The 25,642-nt window shown below is 46.9% G+C and overlaps 1 protein-coding gene across 1 annotated transcript in view; it reads left to right on the forward strand.

Moving 5' to 3' along the window:
- Nucleotides 1-25,642, forward strand: part of Cntnap2 (contactin associated protein 2) — a 1,675,080-nt gene that overhangs the window by 1,645,771 nt on the left and 3,667 nt on the right. The window contains exon 22 of the mRNA XM_042677312.1: nucleotides 12,673-12,912. Coding sequence (XP_042533246.1) covers nucleotides 12,673-12,912 — 240 coding nt within the window. The remainder of the gene's footprint in view (nucleotides 1-12,672; nucleotides 12,913-25,642) is intronic.

Raw genomic sequence — 25,642 nt, forward strand, 5'->3', positions numbered from 1 at the left:
GGCTCAGTGGTAGAATGCTTGCCTTGTATGCATGAGGCCCTGGGTTCAATTCCTCAGTACCACATAAGCAGAAAAAGCTGGAAGTAGCACTGTGGCTTAAGTGGTAGAGTGCTAGCCTTGAGCTGAAGAGCTGAGGGACAGTGCCCAGGCTCAGAGTTCAGGCCCCTGTGACTGAGAAGAAGAAGAGGAGGAGGAGGAGGAGGAGGAGGAGGAGGAACAAGAAGAAGAAGAAGTTATTACTATTATTATTGGGCTGCGAGGGGAGAAACATGGAGTTATGAGAACAGTGAAGATTCCCCTCAGTCTCTAATTAACCAGCAAAATGCTAGACTCGAGGTGTGGCTCATGTGATAGAGCACTAGCTATGAGCAAGAAGGGCAAGAGAAAAAGTGCAAGGCCCTGAGTGCAAGCCCTGGTACCAGCACCAGAAAAGAAGAATACACACACACACACACACACACACACACACACACACACACACACACGCACGCACGCGCCTACGTCTCAGCTGCCCTCACAGCATGATGTAAGAGTATCCCCAGTCAAACCATGAGCCATCAAGAAGAGTCACTGAACACACTTGGGGCCGCCCACCCCACAATGTGACTGCAGCAGTGCCTAGGGTCCACTGTACTTTTAGGGTTCCTCTCATATGTCTTTTCTATATGTTTCTTTTAAAACCAAAGGTAAACAATGAACTGCTAGAAGGGGAAGGGTGATTTAGTGTGGAACACTCATCTTTATAGCAGCACAGTTCGCCAGTACTATTTCTATATTTTTTAGAGAGAGAAGCAAAAATGTCACCCTAATGTTGGGTCCTATTTGCATAAAAAAGGATTCTAAGACCGATGCTTATCAACATTCACATCTGTAATCAAAGCTGCTCAGAAAGGGAGGATCTGAGGCTGATCAGCCTTGAAGCATTCAGGGTAGAAAAGTGTGTGAGATGCATATCTCCAATGAAGCAAAACATGGGAGGCGGAACTGTGGCTCAAGTGGTAGAGCACCAGGAAAACCCTTAGGGGACAGTACCCAGGACTTGAGCTCAAGCACCAGTTCTGGTACAAAAGGGGATGGGAGAGAAGGAGAGAGAGAAGGAGGAGGGGAGAGGGAGAGAGAAGGGGAGAAGAGGAAGAGGAGGAGGAAAAAGAGTAGAAAAGGGAGAAAGGGAAGGAGAGAGGGGAAGGAAAGAAGGAAGGAAGGAAGGAAGGAAGGAAGGAAGGAAGGAAGGGAGGAAAGGAGGGAGGGAAGAAGAGAGGGAGGAGAGGAAGGAAAGGAAGGAAGGAGGGAGGAAGGGAGGAAAGGAGGGAGGGAGGAAGGGAGGAAAGGAGGGAGGGAGGAAGGGAGGAGGAAAGAAGGAAGACAAGAAAGAGGGAGAAAGGGAACAGGAAAGAAAAGAAAAAAAGAAAAGAAAGGGATTCTAGACAGCTAGTCAGCTAGAATACCATGGCAAAAAGAATTAAATACTTCCTTATCCAGGGGAGAAAAAAAAAATCTCTGCCAAGTGGATTAATTTCCCCCAAGATGACTATTTCCCCGGTAACGTGTTTTAAAAGAGAAAGGAATGCAATTTCACCTTAAGAGAATTTGAGCTTTGATGGGCGCAGAACAAAGCACACAGCCTGACACCAAGAGAAAATGAGGCCGACCAGAGCTGCCTTCTAGGTAACCAGCCGCTGTAATTTGCACTTTCTGAGAAGGAGATGAATGCTTTGTCAATGCATGTGGGCAGCTAGAAGAGTGAAGATAATGACAGGACCAGAGACGGCCCTGCTGGGGAAATAAGCAGGCAGCCAGCTCTGAGAGAGCTGGAAATGAAGGCCCTAAGCAAACATGTCAGAAAGCGACCCCTGTCTTCCCTTAAAAGTAAAACTGAAAAGCACCAGCACTCTAAACCAGCCCCTGATTTTGGTAAATCATTGACAGAGATGGCTGCAGGATGCAGGTTCCCATCTGACTCAGATCAGCTTTGTTCTTCATTGCCTTTCCCACATTGAATCAATCTGATGAGCACCCCGAGTCCACGGGCACAGCATCTGTTAAAATGGAAGCCAGCACTGGTGGCTCATGCCTGTAATCCCAACTACACAGGAGAATGAGATCTGAGGATGGTGAATCCAAATCTGTTCACTCAGGAAAGTCTGTGGAACTCTTATCTCCAGTGTACTGGCAAAAAGCCAGAAGAGGAGCTGTGGTTCAAATGGTAGAGCACCAGCCTTGAGTAAGAAAGCTGAGACTATTTGTCCTAGCACATACACACGTGACTAGAAGTTGAGGTGGAAAGTTGACCTGTGAAAGTCTCTTGGGTCTTAGGTTTTTTGAGTTTTTTGTTTTGTTTTGTCAGTCATAGGGCTTGAACTTGGGGCTTGGGCACCGTCCCTGAGCTCTTTTGTTCAAGGCTAGCACTCTACCACATTGAGCCACAGCACCACTTCTGGTTCTCTGGTGGTTAACTGGAGATAAGAGTCTCATAGTCTATCCTCCCAGGGCTGGCTTTGAACCGTGATCGTCAGATCTCAGCCTTCTGAATAGATAAGATTACAAATAGGAGCCACCAGCACCCAGCAGGTCCTAGGTATTTAATGCACACATAAGGAAGGATCTTTAAAACCTTGGGTTTTAAAGATCTAGAAAGGAACTCCTTATCTAGGGTTCCCAAGGTCTTGTTTGGCCTTTCAACAGATAGCAGAATTTGGGTTAAAGCTGAGTTTTAGAGGAATAGTTCCTGGCTTCACACACTGACATCACCTAGAAATTCCCTAACTTCTGGGCATCATCAGCGAAAAGGGGTCCAGAATTGTACCTGCTGTAGCAACTGGCTATGAATATTCATAAGAATGTTAAGCATGCCTCTAGAATATGGTAATAAGTCAGTGCATTTTTAGCCATCAACAAAATTAAGTATTCATGGGGCCAACACCTGCCGAGAAGCCAGGCCTACAGCACATTTGCTGAAAACCAGGTCACTGTGTGTGTGTGTGTGTGTGTGTGTGTGTGTGTGTGTGTGTGTGTGTAAAATGAGGCTGCGCTTTTTGTTGTTGTTTGTATTTTTATTATTATTACTACTCTCCCTGTGAGATGACACTCATGTGTCAGAAAGAACAGAAAAGGCGAGAGAATTGCCCAGGATTAAGCAGAGCCCTTTGCATTTAGAGGTCTTTCGACGTCTAAGCACTGCTTTTAAGGATTTTTTAGCCAATTCGAGCTATTTTCAGTTAAATCACCTAGACCATCCAGAATTTACTTTTATTCTTTAATTAGTTTACTTCATCATTGTTATAAAGATGATGTACTTACATGAATCAGGTTGTGAATACATATCCTTTCCTACAGTGTCTTCTGCTCCCTCCCTCTCTCCCATTCCCTCCCCAGAATCTACTTTTAAATGATGGTTATTATAATGCCTTTCAGTTTTATAGCATTGCATTTAGCGGATTTTGAATTCTATGGAAGAAAAGCTATAATGAGGAATATAAAGAGTGGCCAGGCTATCTCTAAATCCTATTTGAGAACTCATGATTCACATAAAAGCTGATTTTGACAAAATGAGTGTAGCCGGGCATTGGTGGCTCACGCCTGTCATCCTAGCTACTCAGGAGGCTGAGATCTGAGGACTGAAATTCAAAGTCAGCCCAGGCAAGGAAGTAGGAGATTCTTATCTCTCAGCTGGGAATGGCACCGTGGCTCCAGGTGGTAGAACACTAGCCCTGGTCTCCCACGAGCTGGAGGCTGGACTTCTCTGTCTCAGATCCTTCCACACAGAACAGCAAGTCTGGCCAGTCCGTGCGTTTCTAGAACTCAGCCATGTCAGTGTTCTGCTCTGGATACCAGAAGGCCATTTGGCCCATATCATGGCATTTTTTTGGTGAAGATTTACATAAATGGCCAGGTCAGGCCACAGGGCAGAGTCCTGGGTGCCACCCAGAGCATGTGACAGTCATTCAGTCACCTTGCCACGTCCCTTGGCTGTGTGATCCTGTCATTTCCCACCTAGCCAGGGCCTTTCCATGAATGCCGGGAGTCACGTGGTCAGCGGATCACCGGTGGCGTAGTGCGTCTTTCTAAAAATAAATACTCTTTATGATTCTTGTTATTCCTAAAATAACACGACGATGACTTGGATTCATAGCGCTGAAATTCTCGGTGGAAGCAGACATCTCCCCACTGATCAGACCCTTCCCACCCCTCACCCCATGCGTAGCTGCCTTAAAATCCTCCTTCTACTCTAGTGCGCCCCATTTCATCTACCTCCTCCACCAAATGTGTCTCCCCGGGCTCACAGGTGGCTTTGCTGAAATGTAGGTGTCCTCTGTCAGCCCCCCTCCCCTCGCAACCTAGTGGATTCTTGGCCCAAGGTGAAAATGGACAATGTGAGTTTAGACAGGGGAAAGTATAGTGAAGGAAAGCACGCTGTTAGGCCCCCCAAACCCTACTAGGCCAGCTCTAGACTCCATTTCCTGGCTGTGACATCCAGGGTAGTTGTGACAAGAATGTCCACCATCCTGTCTGCTGTGGTCCTGTTCAGCCTTCAGTCATGTTCTAGGCTCTGAGCACCGTTTGTCGCGGTTCCAACGTTTCAATCCTTTCTTGGGCTCTCTATGTAACACAGAGCCAAGGAAGGGACCCCACCCCCAATACACCTTCTAGAAACAATTCTTCCCCTCTTTCCATGTGAACCTGACTGATCTCATCGCCCCCCTGGGAAAACCATGGATTTAAGCTCTGACCTCCGCATCCAGTCGCCAAAGACTGAAACTGGTGCTGTCCTGCAATCTCAGTCTTCAAACGATTGCTTGGTTAAGATGGCTTTGGAAGTCTCCAGGGGCAGGAATTACAAAGAAGTAAGAACGAAGGGAGGAAAGCACTTCTCTGTACTACAGAAGTCTTCAAAGGGGCATTAGCTCTGATTCTCCTACCCTAGTTCTCCTGCACCCTCCTCTCTTACATCCCCTAGACTCTCTTCCCTCCTGCCCCAAGGCCCTCTGTGTCCCAGGAGTTGACATCAAATGACTCCTGCTAGTCCTGGCTAGGGAGCGCTCAATAGCGGCTGGGAAGAGAAGGAAAATAACTTGAAAACCAAAAAAGCACCTCAATTTTCCTTATGTTGCCAGCTAGCCTCATGTGGATTTCTGCCAGGTGCTGGTGGCTCACACCTGTAATCTTAGCTACTCAGAGGCTGAGATCTGGGGATCAAGGTTCAAAAACAGTGCAGGCCAGGAAGTCTGGGAGACTCATCTCCAGTTAACCACCAAAAAGCCAGAAGTGGAGGTGTGGCTCAAGTGGTAGAGCACCAGCCTTCAGTGGAAAAAGCCAAGCAAGAATGAGAATGGGAAGATCCCATCAAACAGACAACAGCCCTTTCAGGTTTTCTCTTACATCTGACTACATGAAGTAAAAAATCCATCTTTCAGATGTGTGCTGTGCACAATGCCAAATGTCTAACATTTGGGAAACATCTAAAATCTTCTCCATTGCTTTTGATACTACATCATTACAATTACGAGATGAAGCAGCAATCACAGTACACTTTCTGTTTTCAGATTTTTTTTCAAGACTAGATTTTAGAAATGGGAATAACAATTTTAACCTATTTACTATCCCTAGAAACTTCAGAGCTGTTAGTTGGTACAAATAAAAATGTTCATTCTTTACATTTCTCCAAGATTGTATAGTATGGCTGAATCTTCACAAAAAAGATGTGTGTGAATGCACGCAGGTGTGTGCATGCGCACGCCAGTACTAGGGCTTGAACACGGGACTTGGGTACTGTCCTTTAGCCACAACTCCATTTGCAGTTTGTTGGTGGTTAATTGGAGATAAGAGTTATACACTTGGGCTGGGAAGGTGGCTCAGTGGTAGAGCGCTTGCCTTGCATGCATGAGAACCTGGGTTCAATTCCTCAGCACCACATAAGCAAAAAGAAAAAAGCTGGAAGTAGCGCTGTGGCTCAAGTGGTAGAGCACTAGCATTGAGCTGAAGAGCTGAGGGACAGCACCCAGGACCCGAGTTCAAGCCCCAAGACCGGACCCAAAAAAAAAAAAAAAAGAGTTACACACTCTTCTGCTTGAACCAGGATCCTCAGATCTCAGCCTCCTGAATAGCTAGGATTACAAGTGTGAGGCACCAACACCCAGCTAAAGTCATTAAGTTTTAATGTTTCCATTTTTATCAGTCCTTAGCAAAAATACACAAGTCAAACTGTAGCCAATTGGTATAGAAAAGCAATTGGTTATTTAGTATTCTCTCTCTCTCTCTCTCTCTCTCTCTCTCTGTCTCTCTCTCTCTCTCTCTCTCTCTCTCTCTCTCAACGTTCTCATTCTTTGTCTTGTTTTAGTCCAGGTCATAGGTGAAGAGCATATCTTAGTCTGACCTGCCTTCATAAGAGAGAAAAGCATCTAATAATAGTGAAATTTCATTAGTGTCTTTCTTTAAGGGAGTAAATAAAGCATCACTGTACATAATGGCACTCTGACACCAATTATGTATGCGGTTCTAGTTGGGAATGTTTAAAAGACAGATGATTATAAGACATCACTGATCAAAGCTGGTGAGAAGCTACAAGCCAGCATTTCTAGGCTGGAAGCATGTGGTTGATTTGATTTGATTCTGCTTTTGGGGGGGATGAGTGCTTTGGCTTTTTGAGGAGATGTGTTATGGTTACTTATTCCACTGACCTATCCAGTCCACTTGCCACACAACTATGGCCACATGGGAAGAGGTGGGAAACTCTCCAACCTAATACCCATGTGCCCAGCCCTGAGGCAGGGTACCACAGTCTGGGAAGGGCAGACCTGGCCGTGTTGTCACCAGAACTACAGGTTCCCGTGTGGGGGCCACTCTACCCTCATTCCAGACCAGCCTGACTGTACGAGAACCCTCATTCCAGACCAGCCTGACTGTACGAGAACCCTCATTCCAGACCAGCCTGACTGTACGAGAACCCTCATTCCAGACCAGCCTGACTGTACGAGAACCCTCATTCCAGACCAGCCTGACTGTACGAGAACTGTTTAAAACTTCCAGACAAGCCGAGTGCCAGTGGCATGTGCCTATCTCAGGAGGCTGGCATGTGAGGATCCCAGTTCAAGGCCAGCCCAAGCTAGAAAGTCCACGCGCCTCTTATCTCCAATAAACTACCCAGAAAAGCCAGAAGTGGAGCTGTAAGTTCGTGTGGTAGCACACTACTAGCCTTGAGTAAAAATACGCTCAGGGACAGCCTCAGGTCCTGAAATCACTAGAACTGGCACGACAAAAATACTAATTAAAACCTACCGCACACAGACAATCATTAGAAACCCACATTCTACTTATTCCACGAGGCACCATAAACCCCCTCAGTGGACATGCGTGCTTCTTCCCCGCTTGCCTTCCCCGAGATCTACTCCTTGAACAGGGCTGTGTCCACACATCCGCAGCCCTTGGCCCAACCCTCGATGGCAGAGGGTCGCGTGGGTTTGGGAGGGAATCCCAGAGCGAGCCAGGCTCTCCCCCCGCAGGGCCAGGGGCGCTGGTGGTGTCAGCGCTGGGCGGTGCTGTGCCCGGGCGGATGGCTTCCAGGGGAATGGAAAAGCCGGACCTGGAGGCTCTGCAGGAGGGGCAGGTCCCCCCATTCAAGTTCCCCCCAAGGAGAGTCACCTGGGGACCACAGCCCCAGCGTTTCCTCCGCCGGTGACATTGTCGCCAGCTCCAGCTGCCCCCTCCTTTGCTGCCACTGTCTTTCTTGAAGCCACTCGCCATGGCTGGGCTGGGGAGAGGGAGCGTCCGAGGAAGATGAGGCTGGCAGGGCTCTGACTTTATGCGCGGGTTCCTTCGTGCCTCGGTGGGTTCACAGTGGAGGCCCAGGTGGCAGGCAGCAGGTCCCTGGGGCATCCTGGGGGGGGGGGGGGGGGGCTGTACCTTGTCCCGGCCCCTTCCTGTGTTCCCTTCGCTCTGCTTCCTGCCGCTCTGTTCCACCAGGCCGCCTCATCCACATGGATCCAACCGCCCTGGAAAGCGGAGACAGGTGGAGCGTGTTCGCACAGAGCTTGTTACAGCAATGAGGAAAGAAATGCGCACGGCTTGCTTTGGGTGGCGGTGGCACTGGGGTTTGAACTCAGGTTCTCACCCGTGCCTAGGCGGTGCTTTACCATTGGCGCCATGCCTCCAGTCTTTTTATTTTTTGCTTTGGGGACCTTACACTTGAACTGGGCTACTTCAACCGCACATCCCCGTCCTTTTCAACTTGCTTTTGTGTTTTGAACAGGGCCTGGCCAGTGTGTTTGTGCCAGCCTGGACCACAAATTTCCTATTTACATTTCCCAGGATAACCAGGACTGCGGGTGAACACCACCCTGCCCAGCAATTGGTTGAGATGGGGGTCTCAAGTTTATGCCCAGGCTGGCTTCACATCACAGTTCTCCCAATGTCTGCTTCTCATGTAGCCAGGATTACAGGCATGAGCCACTGCATCTGGCTCAAGTACTTTTACATAAATTTCTGTTAAAAGAGAAACATTCAGGTGAAAGGAAAATTCTGTAATACTCCGTGAAACAGAACATGGATATTATTGCTTACAGTCGTGACAAATTCTGTGATACTCCATGAAACAGAACGTGGGTATTATTGCTTATAGTCATGACAAATTCTGTGATACTCCATGAAACAGAACGTGGGTATTACTGCTTACTGTCGTGACAAAGCTGCGGCTACGGTGCATACTACTGTGAAGAGAGAGACAGTGAAGTTCAGGACTGTGGTGGGCGGGGACAGCCAGCTCCAAGGTCTGCCCTCTCCTTAGGAAGAGGCAAGTGGCACCTGTTACATAGTGAAAGGGCAGTCTGGACCCACACTGCATCCAGGGGGCACCTTCTCCTTGGCAGGTTGGAAGGGAATTGGGAAGAGACTAGCACCATCGCCCATGATCAGATGCCATCTAATTCCCAGCCTCTGAGGTACCCCATGCCATTCCTGGGGTGACAAGAAAAGCACACTCCACTCCTGAGCAGGGGGGAAGGGACAGAGGGGACAGTACCTTGGGGGCCAACTGCACAACAGCCTCTCAGAAGTAATGGTGGGACTCAGGCCTGCGCGCATGTGTGCGCACACACACACACACACACACACACACACACACTAAGAAAGGTGACTTCCATAGCTCCTAGCACACACACAAGGTGCTCAACCCACAAAGCCAAGTCACATTGTTCTGCAAAGACCTTTTGGCTCTGTTTCATGACTGATTCAGTTGGCAATCAGATTTTATACTTCATAATACCACATTCCTTTCTTTAAAAAAGATGCATAGGAAACTAAAAAGCAAAAACACTAACAAAATCAGCTGGCAAGGATTGCCGATCGGAGATCCAAGAAGCATGTAGAAGCAGATTGAAATTCTGCAAGGAACGGGCAGTTCTGCAGCGGGACCCCTCCTCTGGATAGCTGCCCGGTCACGGGGGGAGGGGGGGGGGGGGAGTGGTGACAGGCACAAGTCTGCGGGGCCCCAGGGCAAGGCCTCCTCTGCAGAGCCGCCTCCCTTCCCTTTTCTCTTTGGACGCTTCCCTGCACTCCAGCCTGCTGCTGGACAGACAACCAGCAGGGCAAAGCACGATGAAGTGTGCGCATGCGCCCGCCTGCCTCCTCCTTCAGGACTGCCCTGAGCACTTCACTAACGCGTTCCTCAGAATCACGTCGGGATTATAAGTGGTCGCTTTCCACGGCCCACGTCGCTGTGCGCAAAAGACGGGAAAGGACTGGCTGCTGCCTGAGATGTTCATTTCAGAAGTGACGGCACTGCCCGACTTTCTGTCCCCACATTTTTTTAAAAATTAGCATCAATTTTTTAAAAATTAGCACAAAGTGCTTCCACTTTGACATGTCCATAGACGCACACCCTCCGTCCCCCTCTCATGCCTTCGCTGTCCCCAACCAGTCTCAACCAGCTTCCCTGCTCCACGTTTACCCGTGTGCATAAAGTATTTTGACTACATCCCCCCCCCCTCCCCATCCTCTCCGTTCAACCTTGCCCTCCTTCCCCCCCCCCCCCCCCCCCAGTCCTCCAAGCTGCTTTCCACCAGGCAAGTTCCCTCACAGGAACTCCTCCACCAAGACACCACCAGGTGAAAAGCAGTGCCTGCTAGTTAACAGCCTCTGCATGTTTGATTTCTGCAGGAGACAGCCGATGGATTTTGCAGATTTACATAATTTACTTGTAATGAAGTCAGCTCTACTAACGTGCTAGCCATACCCCACTATTGTTTGTCAGTGTGCACAAAAAAAATACAAACTCTTGTTCAGGAAGCAGATTTACAGAGCTTGCTGGGACTTTGAACAATGTGGACCAGGCTCAGATGCCAGCTCACCACATTGTTGAAAACAATTCTGTTGGCTCTGCCTCTAATGAAACAGTAACAGTTGTCGTAACCACCACAGTTTCTCTAAAAACCTCCATATGTCCTTTCTACAGACACCATCATGATTCTGAAAAGCAATGTAAGGTGATGTGTTGTTTTTTTTTTTTTCAGAAAGAAATGGCAACCAATACAAAACACTTGATTTCCCTACTTTTTTTTAGATGAACCACAAACATTTATTCATTGGCAAAGCCTTCAAGTAGAAGTTTGTTCCTTTGCAAAGTGGGCCTGATCCTATCCAGCTAAGAGAGTTTGTGCTGGCTTTCTGTCACTATAAAATGTGTGTGTGTGATTAACCAAGTTAGAAGGAGCAAAAGTTCATCATGTTGGTTCATATTTTCAGGACACTGTTATTTAACCTATTTAGTTCCATAGTGGCACAAAATATCATGGCAGGAGCATTTGGTAGAAGAGGTCTGCTCACTTCATGGCAGAAAAGAAGAAAAGAACAGGAGAGAGGGGGGAGGAGGAGGAGAAACTAGAATCCTAAAATCTCTTCAAGGCACTCTCCCAATGTTCTAACTTCCTCCCATTAGGCCACACCTCCTACAAATAGCTGGGGAAACAAGCTATTACCCCCAGGGACCTTTAGGAGACATGCCACATACAAATAAGAGCCAGGTTGCTAGGAGACCTGGTGAGATACTGCATAACGTGGACTGGGTACAATCCCCCACCCATGGCTGACCTTGGCATATAGTCGATGCTCTAATCCTGTTATTATCACATGGACCAAGTTGGAACTGTTGGGTCCTATAGAATTGAGAGCACTTGGTCCCCAGAGGAACTGTCTCCGGCCACGAGAGAATAAGCATGGACCTGCCATGTCATCCAGATTTGAAATGGCCTCCAGATATGGGAAGCCTGGCCCTGCTCTTCTGCTGACCCAGTGACCTTCCCAGATGGGCTCACAGCTGACAACAGGGAATTTTCCCACGTGGGGGGAGGGAGGGCCTGAAAAGCTACAGAAGCAAGTGAAAGAGCCCCAAATAGAAGAGGAAAGCGGCTCTCCTCCCAGGCTCTCCTGCCATCGGTGCAGCCTTCCGCCCACACACACACACTTCTCTGCCAATACCCACAGGCCCTCAGGCCTGGGTCCCAGCTGCCTCCATTTCTCTGGCCCATGGTCCATTGTCAAAAGCCCATTTCCATGGCAACTCAGGGAGATTTTAAAGGACAGACAGGAGTTCATGTGGCACGGCAGGGGTGTGCGCTCTCCTTAAAGTTGAGGAAAAGGCCAGGGATTCTGGGAAAAGGGGCGGGGTCAGACCTCTCCACTCAACTCTCCACTGATGGAACAAAACCTAACCTGATTCCTCAGTGATAACAGCACAGCTCAGGTTCAGGGAGAGCAAGCAAGGGTCCAAGGAGGCTGGCAGAGAACAAAGTGCCTTACTCAGATCCCCCGTGCTGCCCTGCTTCCATCGCTAACAAAAAGAAGCATCTGCAGTCAGAAAGTTTTGAGAGATGCGGTGTGGTGGCTGGGGGACATAGAGATGGTAGAATCCTGATTTGAGCAATTGCCACTAGAATTGTCCTCCAGTCCAGCCTCCATGGCAATCCTCAGCAGTCTAAACATCTCTGACTTTCCTATTAAAATGCAAACACCTTCCCTGGCATGCAAGGCCCTTCTTGGAACGAGAGGTGTGGCTCAAGTGGTAGAGCACCAGCCTTAAGCACAAAAGCCAAGCAAGAACTCAAGATCCTGTGTTCAAGACCCAGTACTGACACAAAAATAATTTAAAAAAAACAAAAACCCAAGGCCCTGACCCCTGACCCCTGACCCCTGCGAGCCCACAGATCCCTCCATATAAAATAGCCAGCCTGGCATTCTTTGTAAGAGTCAGTTCTGGTGCTATCTCTCCTGAACCACATTGCAGAGCCCCAGACAAACCTGCTACCCTGGTTTAGGAGAGGCCCTGATGCTGTCGCCAAAGACAGAGTTTATTTCTCAGCTCTGCAAAAATAAAGAAAGAAGTAGATAATTCAATAATGAAGTCACACCGGGCGAAAGGCTCTGGGATCAGGAGGCTCTGCTAGCCAGGAAGAGGCATTTACGGACGCCGTTGGCATTCATGTCTGTAAGGCTCTAAAACCAGAGGTAGAGAAGACACAGTGTTGTCACTTGTTATACAGCATGGTTGGCCCGCGGGGCAAACATTTCATCCACAGGCCGCGGTGTGGGAAACTGAGGTCTGAGTGGCCGCTGCCATTCCAGGACGGATCGTCCACGGGAGTGTTTCTCACGTCTTGACTCTCTCTCTCTCCCCTCCCCCCACTGCAGAAACGGGCAAGATCGACCAGGAGATCCACAAGTACAACACCCCAGGCTTCACAGGCTGCCTCTCCAGGGTGCAGTTCAACCACATCGCCCCGCTCAAGGCCGCCTTGAGGCACACGAACTCCTCGGCCCACGTGCACGTCCAGGGCGAGCTGGTGGAGTCCAACTGCGGGGCCTCCCCGCTGACGCTCTCCCCCATGTCGTCCGCCACGGATCCCTGGCACCTCGACCACCTAGACTCAGGTAAAGTCCACGTCGGGGGCAGATGGCTTGATTTCATTAAACCTCCGTCTCCTCCGCTGTCAAATGGGCTGACGGTCATGTCTCCGGATGATTAAGAACAGGAGGGCACACGCATTCTCAACATTGTCTTCAGCCCCTGGTGAAGGATCTACAAGTTCCAACTATCATTCTTGCTTAGGGTCAGGAGTAGACAATCCGAGAATACAGACACAGATTCTTCATTTACGTTACATTAAGAGATGTCCAGGCATGGTGCCCCACACCTGTCATCTCGGCCACTCTGGAGGCAGAGATCAGGAGGATCGCAGTTTGAGGACAACCCAGGCAAAAGTTACCAAGACCCCAGCTCCAGCAATAAGCTGGGCATGGTTGAGGTGTCCCTGAGATCTCAGCTACTCCAGGGGCAGGGGAAGGATGGATGGCCTCAATCCAAGGCTGGTTTATGGCTGGGTACGGCACACGCCATGGAGCGTGTTTGTGTGTGTGTGTCTGTGTGTGTGTGTGTGTGTGTGTGTGGTCGTGTGTATTGCCCAAAGTGCCCTCTGCAGCATGGCGTGATGATGCCAATGCTTGACCGGAAGAAGACAGGGTGGGAGGCGACAGAGCAGTGAGGCCCGGCCTCCGCCACCCCCGTGGCCTCAGTCCAGAGCCTCAGGCCTCAGTTTGCCCACGCTTCAAAAGCGATCCATAAGCCCCAACTCATAAAACTTCCAGGTGAGGTGATACAGTGAAAAACAGCATCGCCGGAGGCACAGCTCGGGTCACGCTAGCCTACTACAGGACCTTGAGTTTCAACCCCAGGTCCTGAGTTCAAACCCCAGTACTGCCAAGAATAAAATCCTTTTAGCACAACCAATCAAAGAAACTGTAAGCTTTTCTAATGTGGAACTGCAATGGCATTAACAACCATCATATATATTATATTACATTAATTTATATATATATTACACACAATCGCGCAATGTGTTTCTCTGTGTGCACACTGGGGCTCACACAGGAAGGCTCTGGCATGGTGGAGAAAGGAAGGTGCGGGGAGGCGGGGTGGGCGCACAGGGGTTTCCAGAACAGAGGAGAGCTGCCGTGTTTAGGGGAGCTCGTGTCCTGTGTACGAGGTCCTCCCGGCTATAAAACGCTCCCCGAAGCGGGGTCTATACTGGGTTTGCTCTTGGCCTTTCTGAGAGAAAAAGCACCCCAAGCAAGCAAGTGTGGAAGCCTCATCTTCCAGACATTTCTGCTTTTTAGACACACCAGGGAAACTCACAGGTTTCCTTCTACACCTGGTGAGCCCTAAGTATCTGCACTTTTCCAACCAGCTCTGCGTAGGAAAATCGTGTCTGGCAGCCTGCATCCATCACTCTGAATTCCAAGTTCTTTTTTTTTTGGGTCCGGTCGTGGGGCCTGAACTCTGGGCCTGGGCGCTGTCCCTCAGGTCTTCAGCTCAAGGCTAGCACTCTACCACTTGAGCCACAGCGCCACTTCTGGCTTTTTACTTTTTGCTTATGTGGTGCTGAGGAATCAAACCCAGGGCCTCAGGCATGCAAGGCAAGCACTCTACCACTGAGCTAGCTTCCCAGCCCTGAATTCCAAGTTCTGGGTCGAGGGTTTATTGCATTCCAGATCATCTTTCCCACTGGAATAGACTGAGAATCTCACGGTCACATATTCAACCACACAACAATGGCATGCATGAAAGCCCCATTTCTTCCCAGGAATGGTGTGAAGTCAGCATTGGGGTGGAACGGGAAGAGTATAAAGGTAAACTCAGAACCAGTACAGTGCCTCCTGCCTGTAATCCCAATGATTTAGGAGGCTGAAATCCAGAAGATCAGAAGGCCTGCTCAGGCAAACAGATCACAAGATGTCATCTTAGCTAATAGCGGGGCTTCCTGAGGTCCGCCAGTCACCTCAAGTAGGTGGCAGACTGAATTCAAGAGGATTCTAGCCCAGACCAGCCTAGACTTTAAGTGGGACCCTATCTCAAAACAACCAAACTAAAAAGGAACTAAGGCACAACTTAAGTGGTAGAGTTCCTGCGTAATAAATATTACTTGCCAGGCGCTGGTGGCTCATGCCTGTAATCCTAACTATTCAGGAGGTTAAGATCTGAGGATTGTAGTTCAAAGCCAGCCTGGACAGGAAAGTTTGTGAGACTCTTATCTCCAATAAACCACTCAGAAAACCAGAAGTGGCGCTGTGGCTCAAGTGGTAGAGTACTAGCCTTGAGCTGAAAAGCTGAGGGACAGTGCCCAGGCCCAGAGTCCAAGCCCCACAACTGACTAAAAAAAAAAAAAAAAGAATACTAGTACTGCCAGAGGGAGGGGGGAAGGGAGGGGAGAGGAGAAGAGAGGAGAGAAGAGAAGAGGAGAGGAGAAGAGGGGAGAGGAGAGGAGAGAGCATTAACTAGCTCTGGCTTGGCCTGATTGTTCCACCAAGCGTCTTTCAAAATGAAGTCCTTGCCTGAGAGCCCTGGCTCCCAGCTGGCTAGAGATGAGGAGCCTTCATATAAATACACATATATAGATGTACGATATATACGCCTATGTATTACAGGATGTATTTATTTCATTTTTTTTTCAAAGTTGTAGTTTGAACTCAGAGCCTCAAGCACTCGGCCACTTGAGCCATGCCTCAGTCCTTTGGTTTTCTTCAGATAGGGTCTCACAATTTTGTCCAGGCCAGCTTCAAATCGAGATCCTCCTATCTTGACCTCCCAAGTATCTGGGATGATAAGCAAACCCCACCACACCCAGATTTTGAGCTGAATTTTAAGGAGTTTGATTCCTTGTCCACATTCCAGATTTCTATTCCACCATCTGAAGATAAAATATTTTTACATCTTCCTGTGCAAAAGCGTTACGGATAGGATGAACATTTAAAAACGGCGCGTTTCGATTCAATTTTCTTCATAAATACAAGCTGGTAGTTGGCTTTCTTTACGAGTCATCGTAAAGAAACACGAGTAATCTTTCCAGCTCTTAGAATTACATCTTTCTTTCTGAGCAGACCTCTTCTTTCACCCTTATGCCAAGATCGCATGATTCATGTGTTTTATCTCTTCTATTTAATTTTTTTTTAGCATCTTGTTTGTCACTTTCTCCCATAAGGAAACCCCCACACCGCCCCGCAGACTTATTCAAGGGAAAAGAAAAATTATGATTCCTCCTTCGCTCATGGCATCTTTTCCTGCAAATATTTCAAATTCTGGCTTCCCCACAAAAGCACCAAGCATATTGGTATACTTTCTCCATTTAGAACTTTGTGTGTGTGTGCACGTGCGTGCGCGTGCACCTGGGCACACACTAATCCTGGGGCTCAGAGCTTAACCTTCCCCCTGAGCTTTTGTGCTCACAGCCAGTGCTCTACCACCTGAGCCACACACAGCTCCACTTGCAGCTGCAGGTGGTTCACTGGAGATTTTCCTGCCTAGGCTGGCCTGGAGCTGCAGTCCTCAGATCTCAGCCTCTTGAGTAGCTTGGATTATAGGTGTGAGCTACTGTAGGCTCCTGTGTGGGAGCATGTCTTACACTGTCCTTTCTTCCCTCCCATGACTTCTCTCATTTTGAATTTGGCTTCCTTCTTTCTTCCTTTTTTCTTCTCCTTTCTTTCTTTCCTTCTCTGCTTCCCTAACGGTACATTTTGAACCTCACTGAAGTGGGAATCCTGCATGGTTCTCTCCACCCCCCACCCTCCAACCCCTGCCCCAGAGGGAAGGGCGCTCCCAGCCTTCCCACCTTCCCCAGGCCGGGCCTGACCGTCCTCTCAGCCATTAGTCTCTGTCCCGTGGGGCTGGCTGAGCGCAGCGCCCCCCCCACCCCGGGCGTCGGTTGCCATGGCGACGCCTCTGCGGACGGCGGAAGCGGTGACTCCAGCGGGTCGCAGGCTTGGTTGGTGCCGCGGGGTGAAGCTGGGCGTTTCCGGGGCGTGCTCTGCACTTTTCTTCTTCGTTTCGGACCCAGGGTTTCCCTGGGAATGCCAGCTTCACTGCTGCCAAACGAGGGGCCTGGGTGACCTTTTCGGTGGCCCCTAACACTGGGGAAACACTAGGCCGATGGAGATGCCCCCCCCCATTAATGAGGCCCTGCTGAGCTATCTTGTTGATTGTTGGGGGGGCAGCTGCGCGTGGCTATTGGGAAGTGAGGGAGGACTCTTCAGTCGGCTGTTGACTGTTCACCCACAAGTCTAATTTTGAAACTCTAGTTTGTGTTACAATATAAATGTATATATTTTCTCAAATCCATGTGAATGTGGGGTGCAGTTATGTTAAACCTGGAAGATGAGATGTATTGCTTTGAAAAGCCTCCTTTGGAAAAGCTTAAAAAAAAAAGGCATCTCACTTTTAAAAAGCTGGAAAGGACATAGGCAAAAGCAATGTTAACTTCAATTTGTAAATAACCCTCACTTCCTATTTCCTGCTCACCCTTACTTCCCAGCATGTCTTGCTTTCTCCTAATGGAAATTTTGAACTTAAGCATCAAAAGAATTCCGATTCTGTACTCTGAGCTGTTTTTACCATCTTCTATCATATGTCAAATAAAATATAAAGATCTAGAATTGTACATAACTCATAAGTCGGTGCTAGTGGCTCACACCTGTAATCCTAGCTACTCAGGAAGCTACGATCTGAGGATTATAGTTCAAAGCCAACCCAGGCAGGAAAGTCCATGAGATTCTTAACTCCAGTTAATCACCAGAAAATCAGAAATGGAGCTGTGGCTCAAAGTGGTAGAGCACTAGCCAAAGGAAAACATGAGGTCTCAATACCAGCACACATACACACACACACACACACACACACACACACACACACACACACAGATAGTACATAACTTGTATACACATAGTCTAAAGACTTTCCATACGTCTCTCTTTTTTCTACTTTTTTTTAATGGCTGCTATCGTCAATTAAATGTTGTTTTTTTTCCCCCACACTGTTGACATGAATGAGGAAAGCCATGACAGGGCCACAAGTCTGGTACTAAGGTTGTCACATTATCTATCTTTATAACGACATGAGCCAGCACCTGGGAGGAATGGGATGGGGGCGGGGGACTAAAGCGGATTATTGCTTGGCAGCTTTAATGACCACAGATAATTTGTTTCCCTTTAGCCACCTATCACCAAGCAAAGACAACTATCTTGTAGTCTACAGTTCATTCCAAAAGAAAACAGTTCAAAAGAAAATGGAAGCCGGGCACTGGTGGCTCACACCTGTAGCCTGTAATCCTAGCTACTCAGGAGGCTGAGATCTGAGGATTGCGGTTCCAAACCAGAAAAAGTCTGTGAGACTCTTATCTCCAATAAAACACTCAGAACTGGAAGTGGCGCTGTGGCTCAAGTGGTAGAACGCTAGCTTTGAGCTGAAGAGCTGAGGGACAGTGCCCAGGCCCAGAGTTCAAGCCCCACGACTGGCAAAAAAAAAAAAGGAAATCTATTTTGCACAGAGCTTTTAGATCCCAAAGTCAATTTTCTTGGGGGGGGGGGGAAGACATTGTCTACAGATTGGAAATTTTCACTTGCACTAATGTAGCTGAAAAGAATATTTCAAAACCAAAGACCCAACGGTGCGCTGGTAAAAGACTTCATATATGTACAGAATCCATTTTTAAAGCACTTTAGGTTTGCTCCTCCTCTCCCCCTATGGTAGTCAGAATCAGCCGGCTGTCTTCCATCTGGTACCAGTAGGTTCCGCTCTATCTGCGTTTTAACCTCTGTCTACTGATTTCTGGAACCTTAGGAGCAGAGAAGATCAGGTTCTTATTTTGATGTAATAGCAGCAATAACACAAATGCCCCACAAATGAAGCATGATCTGTTCTCGGAGAGCAAAGGTGTCCTGATCCCGTCTGAGGAAAGCATCTTCCTTAAGCTGAGATTTCCAGGTGATAGCAGAGCCAATTTTTTTTTTTTTTGGTCAGTTATGGTGCCTGAACTCTGGGCCTGGGCACTGTCCCTCAGCTCTTTAGCTCAAGGCTAGTGCTCTACCACTTGAGCTGCAACACCACTTCTGGCTTTTTCCTGCGTATGTGGTGCTGAGGAATCGAACCCAGGGCCTCATGCATGCAAGGCAAGCACTCTACCACTGAGCCACCTTCCCAGCCCTAGATCCAATTTTTTAAATGCATTTTGTTATTTATTCTGCTCCTTTGCAAGATATACAATGGTGAGGAAGGTAATTTTTATTAAATCCCTTCTCTATGTTTTAAACTGCTCTTAATAGAGATCAAGAATAGATTTCACACACACATTTCAAATACTGAAAAATTATAATTCAAAATTCATGTGATATTTTTATGATCACTTTCATGAGAGCAAGGGGAGAGAGAGAGAGCGTGCACTCAAGAAATGGAACCGTGGAGGCTTTCTAGCATACAGATCATTAAAAGCACAAATGATTCCATCTAAAGGGCCAGGAGGGTGGAAGGAAAGGTTCTCAGAAGAAATAATTTCAATTCCCTCTCAGGCACCACATTAAATTAAAACACTGGCACACAGAAACAGCTGGAGACAGAAACCACCAAGGGTCTCCATTAACATTTGTGCAATTCAAAAGGAGCATTGTACCAGGGCACTCTGTAAGCCTGTTAGAAAGGCAGACCCCCAGGCCCCCACCCCAGACCTGCTCAGTAAGAATCTGCATATTAACGAGGTCCTGGGTGATTTGCATGTTGTAAAGCTCCAAACCAAAGCACTCAGAAATCAATTTGTCCCCACCCCACCCCCACGGCACGTGAAAACCAGGTATCTCAAGAAGAAAAGGCCTGGAGCAGTGATGTAACAATCTCTGAGCTAAAGAACACCCCAGTGTTTTTATCCCAACACCCTAGGCCTTGTTTATACAGGCCGTGACAATACCTTGGGGGGGGGGGGGAAGGGAGTTGTCACCAGAATACCATCCAGGACAGATACCTCAGGAGAAATTCTGTTTTCCCTGGGACAGGGGTCTCAGCGGTACTCCTGGATCTCTAATATCCCCTCTGAATTGGAGCCTCCTTCTTCCTGCCCTCCTGTGCACATCAATATTGATTATTAAACCCCCATAACAGAGACCGATGGTGTTGGTGAGAGAAAACCCCACGCCATGCTCTGCGGGCCCTGATGCTGCTGAGACTCTGATCTCATGCATCAAGACTTGTCCTAGGTCAAAAAAAAAAAAAAAAAAGACTTGTCCTAGGTCACTAGCCATCTCTGTTTCCGACCTATCAGTCAATAGGGAATGGCTACAACAAATGAATGGAGAAAAACCACTTTCTGCCCTGGAAGCTCTGGTTGGAAAAGAGAGGAAAATGAAATGAAACAAAGAAAGAAGGAAGCACAGAATGTCTATATGTCATCTAGCCCAAACCCTGCTGCAAAAATAACCTTGCAATTTAAATCAAATTACAATTAATAGCAGCAGTTTGGTTGAGTGTCTCAGATCATCACTTTCAATGCCGAAGCTCCGTGGTTTCCATGGAGATAATTTTCTCTCGGAGATGTCAGATCCAATCTAATTTTTTTTGTTTCTGATATATGACAACTGGAAGCATTTAGTGCCTTTCATGGGGGGCGGGGGGGCATGTTAGATAATCTCAATTTCTTTTTATGTGCACTTTACTGTTTTATTCGCAATTGGATTCTGAGCCTAAGCCTATAATTTTCCATATTTGAAAACTCAGTAAATAAGAACCACCACTGAATTTATCTTTAAGAAAAATGCTTTTCCTCCGTCTTTTCCTTACCTACTCACTGAGACAGACAAGAAATTGAAAACTAAAGAATTCAAATCAAAAGAAATTTGAATATTGAAACAATAACATTCTATTCTTGGAAAATGGCTTTTAAGTCAGTTTCTAGCACTTGAGAGCCTGCTTTGAACTTTATTAATTAATCACATTCTATAAGTACAATCAAAACTTCTACTCAGACAATAATGTTTCAGAGGCCAATTAGCACTGCTCTTGGTGTGGTGATTGGTGTTTCTGTAATGGTCACAGTCTCTGCCATTTTGGCCCATTAGGGTCTGTCTGTAGCTATTACCAACAGACTGTCAGCTTTCTTTTCTATGGTATTACTTCTGAGTTGCCACATTGCTCAACCAACACTGCCATCATGTGGAAAATTTCTTTGTCAGAAATAAAAATAAAAAGCAAAACACTTTTCATGAACGATCAATACAGGCAGAAGTTTAAGATGGTCATATTTTCTATTACTTGTGGGGAATGAAAGAATTTTTTCACTTAGCCAGTTCTAATACATGAACTTCGACTCTCTCTGTGTAACAGAAAAACACTTTTATCAGCCTGTAATTCCAGAATTCATGAGGTAGAGGCAAGAAGATCACGAGTTCCAAACCAACCTGAGTTGGTTTAGAGTGGCATGTCCAGCAGACCTTCTCAAAAATTAAAAAAAATTTTAATCAAAATGGAAAATTAAAAAAAAAACAATGTATCCACCTCTGCAGATAGCTCATCAAGCTCAGAGAAGACAATTCGCTTCCGGTTGATGGCCTTAAGACCATGCTTTATTACTGATCAATTCACAGAGCCAGTGTCGATCAAGTCCTAGAATCAGAGACAGTTCTGCTAAGTGTGAAGTTTTCTGGAATCAACATCCAAGTTCAAACCCAGGCTCCACCACTTTCTGATCACATCATCTCAAATAAATCCTTGTTCTTCCAAAATGAGATGAACTGTTAACCTCACAAGGTTCACAGAGGGCCATAGGGATTGGCTATGATGACTTCCTAAACAGATTGTTCTAGAAACAGGAATGTCATGTTAATTTACTTTTAAGAACTTTATGCAAATAGGTTGATTTTTACCACACATAACTGTCTGATATTCTGCCCCTTGCTCGATTTAGCCTTGAAATGTTGTTACAGGCCTAGAACTTCAGATTCCAACTGGGCCCTAGAGAGTCTGACGTGTGAGAACACCAGTCATCTAGCGGTGACTTGTTGCATGCAGTCCTGAAAGTTAGAGTGCTAACATGCAATACATGGAAACAACTGGAATGGGACTTGGGGAGGGGTGGGTCTTTGTTGCTGATGGAGTTCAGACCTTGTTCCTGGAATTCGAGGGTCCTGGTTGTCTAGGCTGCTGAGAAAGCACATGACACTCAGCCCCCACCCCACCCAGATGCAGGAGGAGCTATCTAGGCCATCATCTTGCTTTCCTAACACCTTTCCAGCACGAAGTGAGGAAGAGCTAGAACTAGACTAAAACAGCTGTCCTTTCTACTATTTGGAGAGGAAATAAGTGTCCAGTTCCTCATCTTTAATCACTCTACTCAATCTGTGTAATTATAAGGAATCACTTCTGCTAGGCTTTCTCTAACACAGTATGTGGGGTTGTTATTTCTGTTTTAGTTTGGTTTTGAATGAAAATGGAATGGGGGAGGGGGGGAGAGGGAGGGGAGGGTGCGGTGCACCAGCTATGAGCCTGTCACCTTGCTTCTCCTATGAAGGACAAAGACAACAGGAAGCAGGACCCGGATGTGAGCGTGATGTTTTGGGGCCCTGTCATGAATTCATTGCCGTCTCTGTGTGGGGAACGGGGTGGTACAGGCATAGAGACACTCTGAAGCCTTTGCCAAGTTGTTTACTAAGCCTACTGGGGGGGGGGGGGGGCGGGGGGACCTCTCACCATCAATTCTCCAAATATGGCTTCTGTTAGTCCTGTGTTGGGGAGGGAAGGGGAAGAAGGTAAGAAATATCTATGAGTGGGCTGGGAAGGTGGCTCAGAGGTAGAATGCTTGCCTAGCATGCATGAGGCCCTGGGTTCAATTCCTCAGCACCACATAAACAGAAAAAGCCGGAAATGGTGCTGTGGCTCAAGTGGTAGAGTGCTAGCCTTGAGCTGAAGAGTTGAGGGACAGCGCCCAGGCCGAATCCAAGCCCCACGACAGACAAAAGAGAAAGAAAAGAAAGAAAGAAGAAAGAAAGAAGGAAGGAAAGAAGGAAAGAAAGAAGGAAGGAAGGAAGGAAAAGGCAGGAAGGAAGGAAGGGAAAGAATAAAATAAAGAAACATCTATGTGTATAATACTGGAGACCACACAGAAAGACATAAGCAAGGAGAATGTACAGAAATGCTCTCACTGTGGGAGGCACTGAACTGGAGCTGGAATTGTGCCACGCTTGGTGGCTATTGAGGTGATGATTCTATCATCTTCTAAGGATTATTTGACCATCTCCAAGAGAAATGTATTGAATATAGTTTGTGTTTCCATGATGCAAGTTTGGTCTTGAGATTTGTCAATGTCTTCCTAGTCTGTTTTGAATGAACACTCCAAATCTGGATGTACTTGCCATGTTTTCCCCAGTACACAAAAATCACTTGTCTCTCCCGGCAACCTGGGAGTGGGGAGCATGGAAAGAATCCCCTGCCACAAACAGGCTTTGCCCTCAGGCCTCAACCATTCTCTTGGTCACTGTATTTCTCTATGTGAATTTCCAAAAGGATGTTGGTACCCAGGAGAAAGGACCATCACAGCGGACTCTATCCATCAAAATAGCAATCGCTCTGACTGCAAGAATGAAATAGCTTTGCCCCAAGGGGGTAAGACTTCACATGCATTAAGACAGCCAGGCTTAAGTTACAAATAAAGCCATGGAAAAAAAAGGAGACACTCGTTAAAAAATAATTCTGCTTTTGAATTTCTTGAGTACTTGTGTTTCAACTAGAAGGGTTCCCACTAATTATTTTCTAACAACAACGGAAGTCTGGAGGACAAGGAACCTTTCATATCTGACTGATACATTTATTTCTTTTGTTGGCAAGAATAAGAATGCTATCTTGCTTTAAGGTTTTAGTTGAGAGGAGGCAGCTGACTTTTAAAATTATATTTGCATCATAAAAAATCCTAGGGAAGAGGCTACATACATGTCTACCCAGTCCGCTGATTTGAATTTTACCAGTCAATGAATATTCATTCATTTTGCCCTTACCACGACACAATTACTCATTGGAAAGAGGCACATAATTAAGATGGGTCCTGACTTTTAGAGGATGGCTACCACGTAAGAAGAGAGAAGAATTAAGATTGGAGCCATTAGAAAGAAAAAGAGGGCTGGCCATCTAACCATGACCATACTTTCAAGGAAGAGGTGAGATATGAGAGAAAAGGTAAACCAGATGTCTAGGCAGAGGGCATCATCTGGATAGGCAAAGATCTGTTGACTTGCAGTATCCAGAAGCTATTAGAGCCAGAATACTGACTTGGAGAATTGATTCCAAGAGAGGAAGCCACAGGTGAGGTTCTGTCTGCAGAAGCCTTTTGTCCCCAGGCCCAGGAGGCCACATTTCTACCCGAGGTAATCCTGGGGCATTTTTGAAATGCTCTCCTGTAGCTCTTGTCATTCTCCTGGGGCCACCTCTTCTGCAATCACTTCTACTATTTCCAAATCTTCTGTCATCTTTTGGATCAGTAACATCAAAGAAATTGAGGGAAAGCCAGCCATATCTTCAAGCATCTGCATGTTTGTTCTTTTTTCCTGTAGTTTGGTAGTTAACACCAATACACTACTGCAAGGGAGAGCTGGGCCACAGAGAAACCCTCCAATGCCCCTCCCTCCATGCTCACCAAGGCAGGAAGGCAACATGTCACAGGGAATCACACACTAGATCCCAGGACGACACTACAATCTTTGTCGTTACACTTCACCTATTTTGAAAGGTCATATTGTATGCAGAAGGTCAAGAGGATCCTATGTCTTTTAAAAGGGCTGGGAAGGTGGCTCCGTGGTAGAGTGCTTGCCTTGCATACATAAGGCCCTGGGTTTGATTCCTCAGCACCACATAAACAGAAAAAGCCAAAAGTGGTGCTGTGGCTCAAGTGGTAGAGTGCTAGCCTTGAGCTAAAGAGCTGAGGGACAGCACACAAACCCAGAGTTCAGTCCCCACGACTGACAAAAAAAATAAAAAAAATAAAAGGGAAATGAGAAACGGGAGCCACTTGCAAAGTATCCAAATGTTAAATATGTCCTATAAGCACCTCAAACTCATTATGGATGAAATAAAGTTCCTCTCTCTTCTCGCAGGACTTTCCCGCCCAGAGGCCCGACCCAAAATAAACTGAAAGCAGACCACACTGTGTGGCAGGGCAGGAAAATCCTCATTAATACAATATTTCTGCTTAATTGTTGCTCACAGTGCCTATTTAGAATGGACTCTGGCAAATAGTAGATATTCTGTAATCATTTAGTGAATGAGGGGTTGGAGGTATGGCTCAGGTGGTAAAATGCCAGCCAGTGAGTAAAAGCATCAGGTACCAAATTCAAGTCCTGGTCTTGGACAAAAAAGGTTTCGTGAATGTGTGTGTGTGGATGAATGGATCACATCGACTAAATAATACTCCTTTGAAGATCCTTGAGTTTAAAGAAGAAAGGAAGTGTTTCAATTATCTATTTTGATGTAAGTCAGTTTTATTCACCTAGGATAGTTTCATGACCAATTGAAAATACAAGCCTAGAAATGGAACATGTTTGCCTTCCGGGCTGACACTTGGATTCTTCCGCATCCATTGTGCTGTCTAGCCTAGACAATCCTGAGGGGGAAAGGGAGAGAGCACCAATGGAAGGTAGATAACTATGTGCATTTCCTTATTTCTCTAGCTATCTAGATTTGAGATTGGACCCATTCAAATGAATGAACAATATCAAAGGTCTCCTTAGTCTTCACCAGCTAAGAATTGGGAGAATATAAAAAGTTCTGAAGCAAGTCTCAAACCAGCCTAGGATACATAATGAGACCCTA

This window comes from Dipodomys spectabilis, unplaced genomic scaffold (genome assembly GCF_019054845.1).
Source record: "Dipodomys spectabilis isolate Male_0828 unplaced genomic scaffold, ASM1905484v1 ptg000034l, whole genome shotgun sequence".
NCBI classification, from domain to species: Eukaryota; Metazoa; Chordata; class Mammalia; order Rodentia; family Heteromyidae; genus Dipodomys; species Dipodomys spectabilis.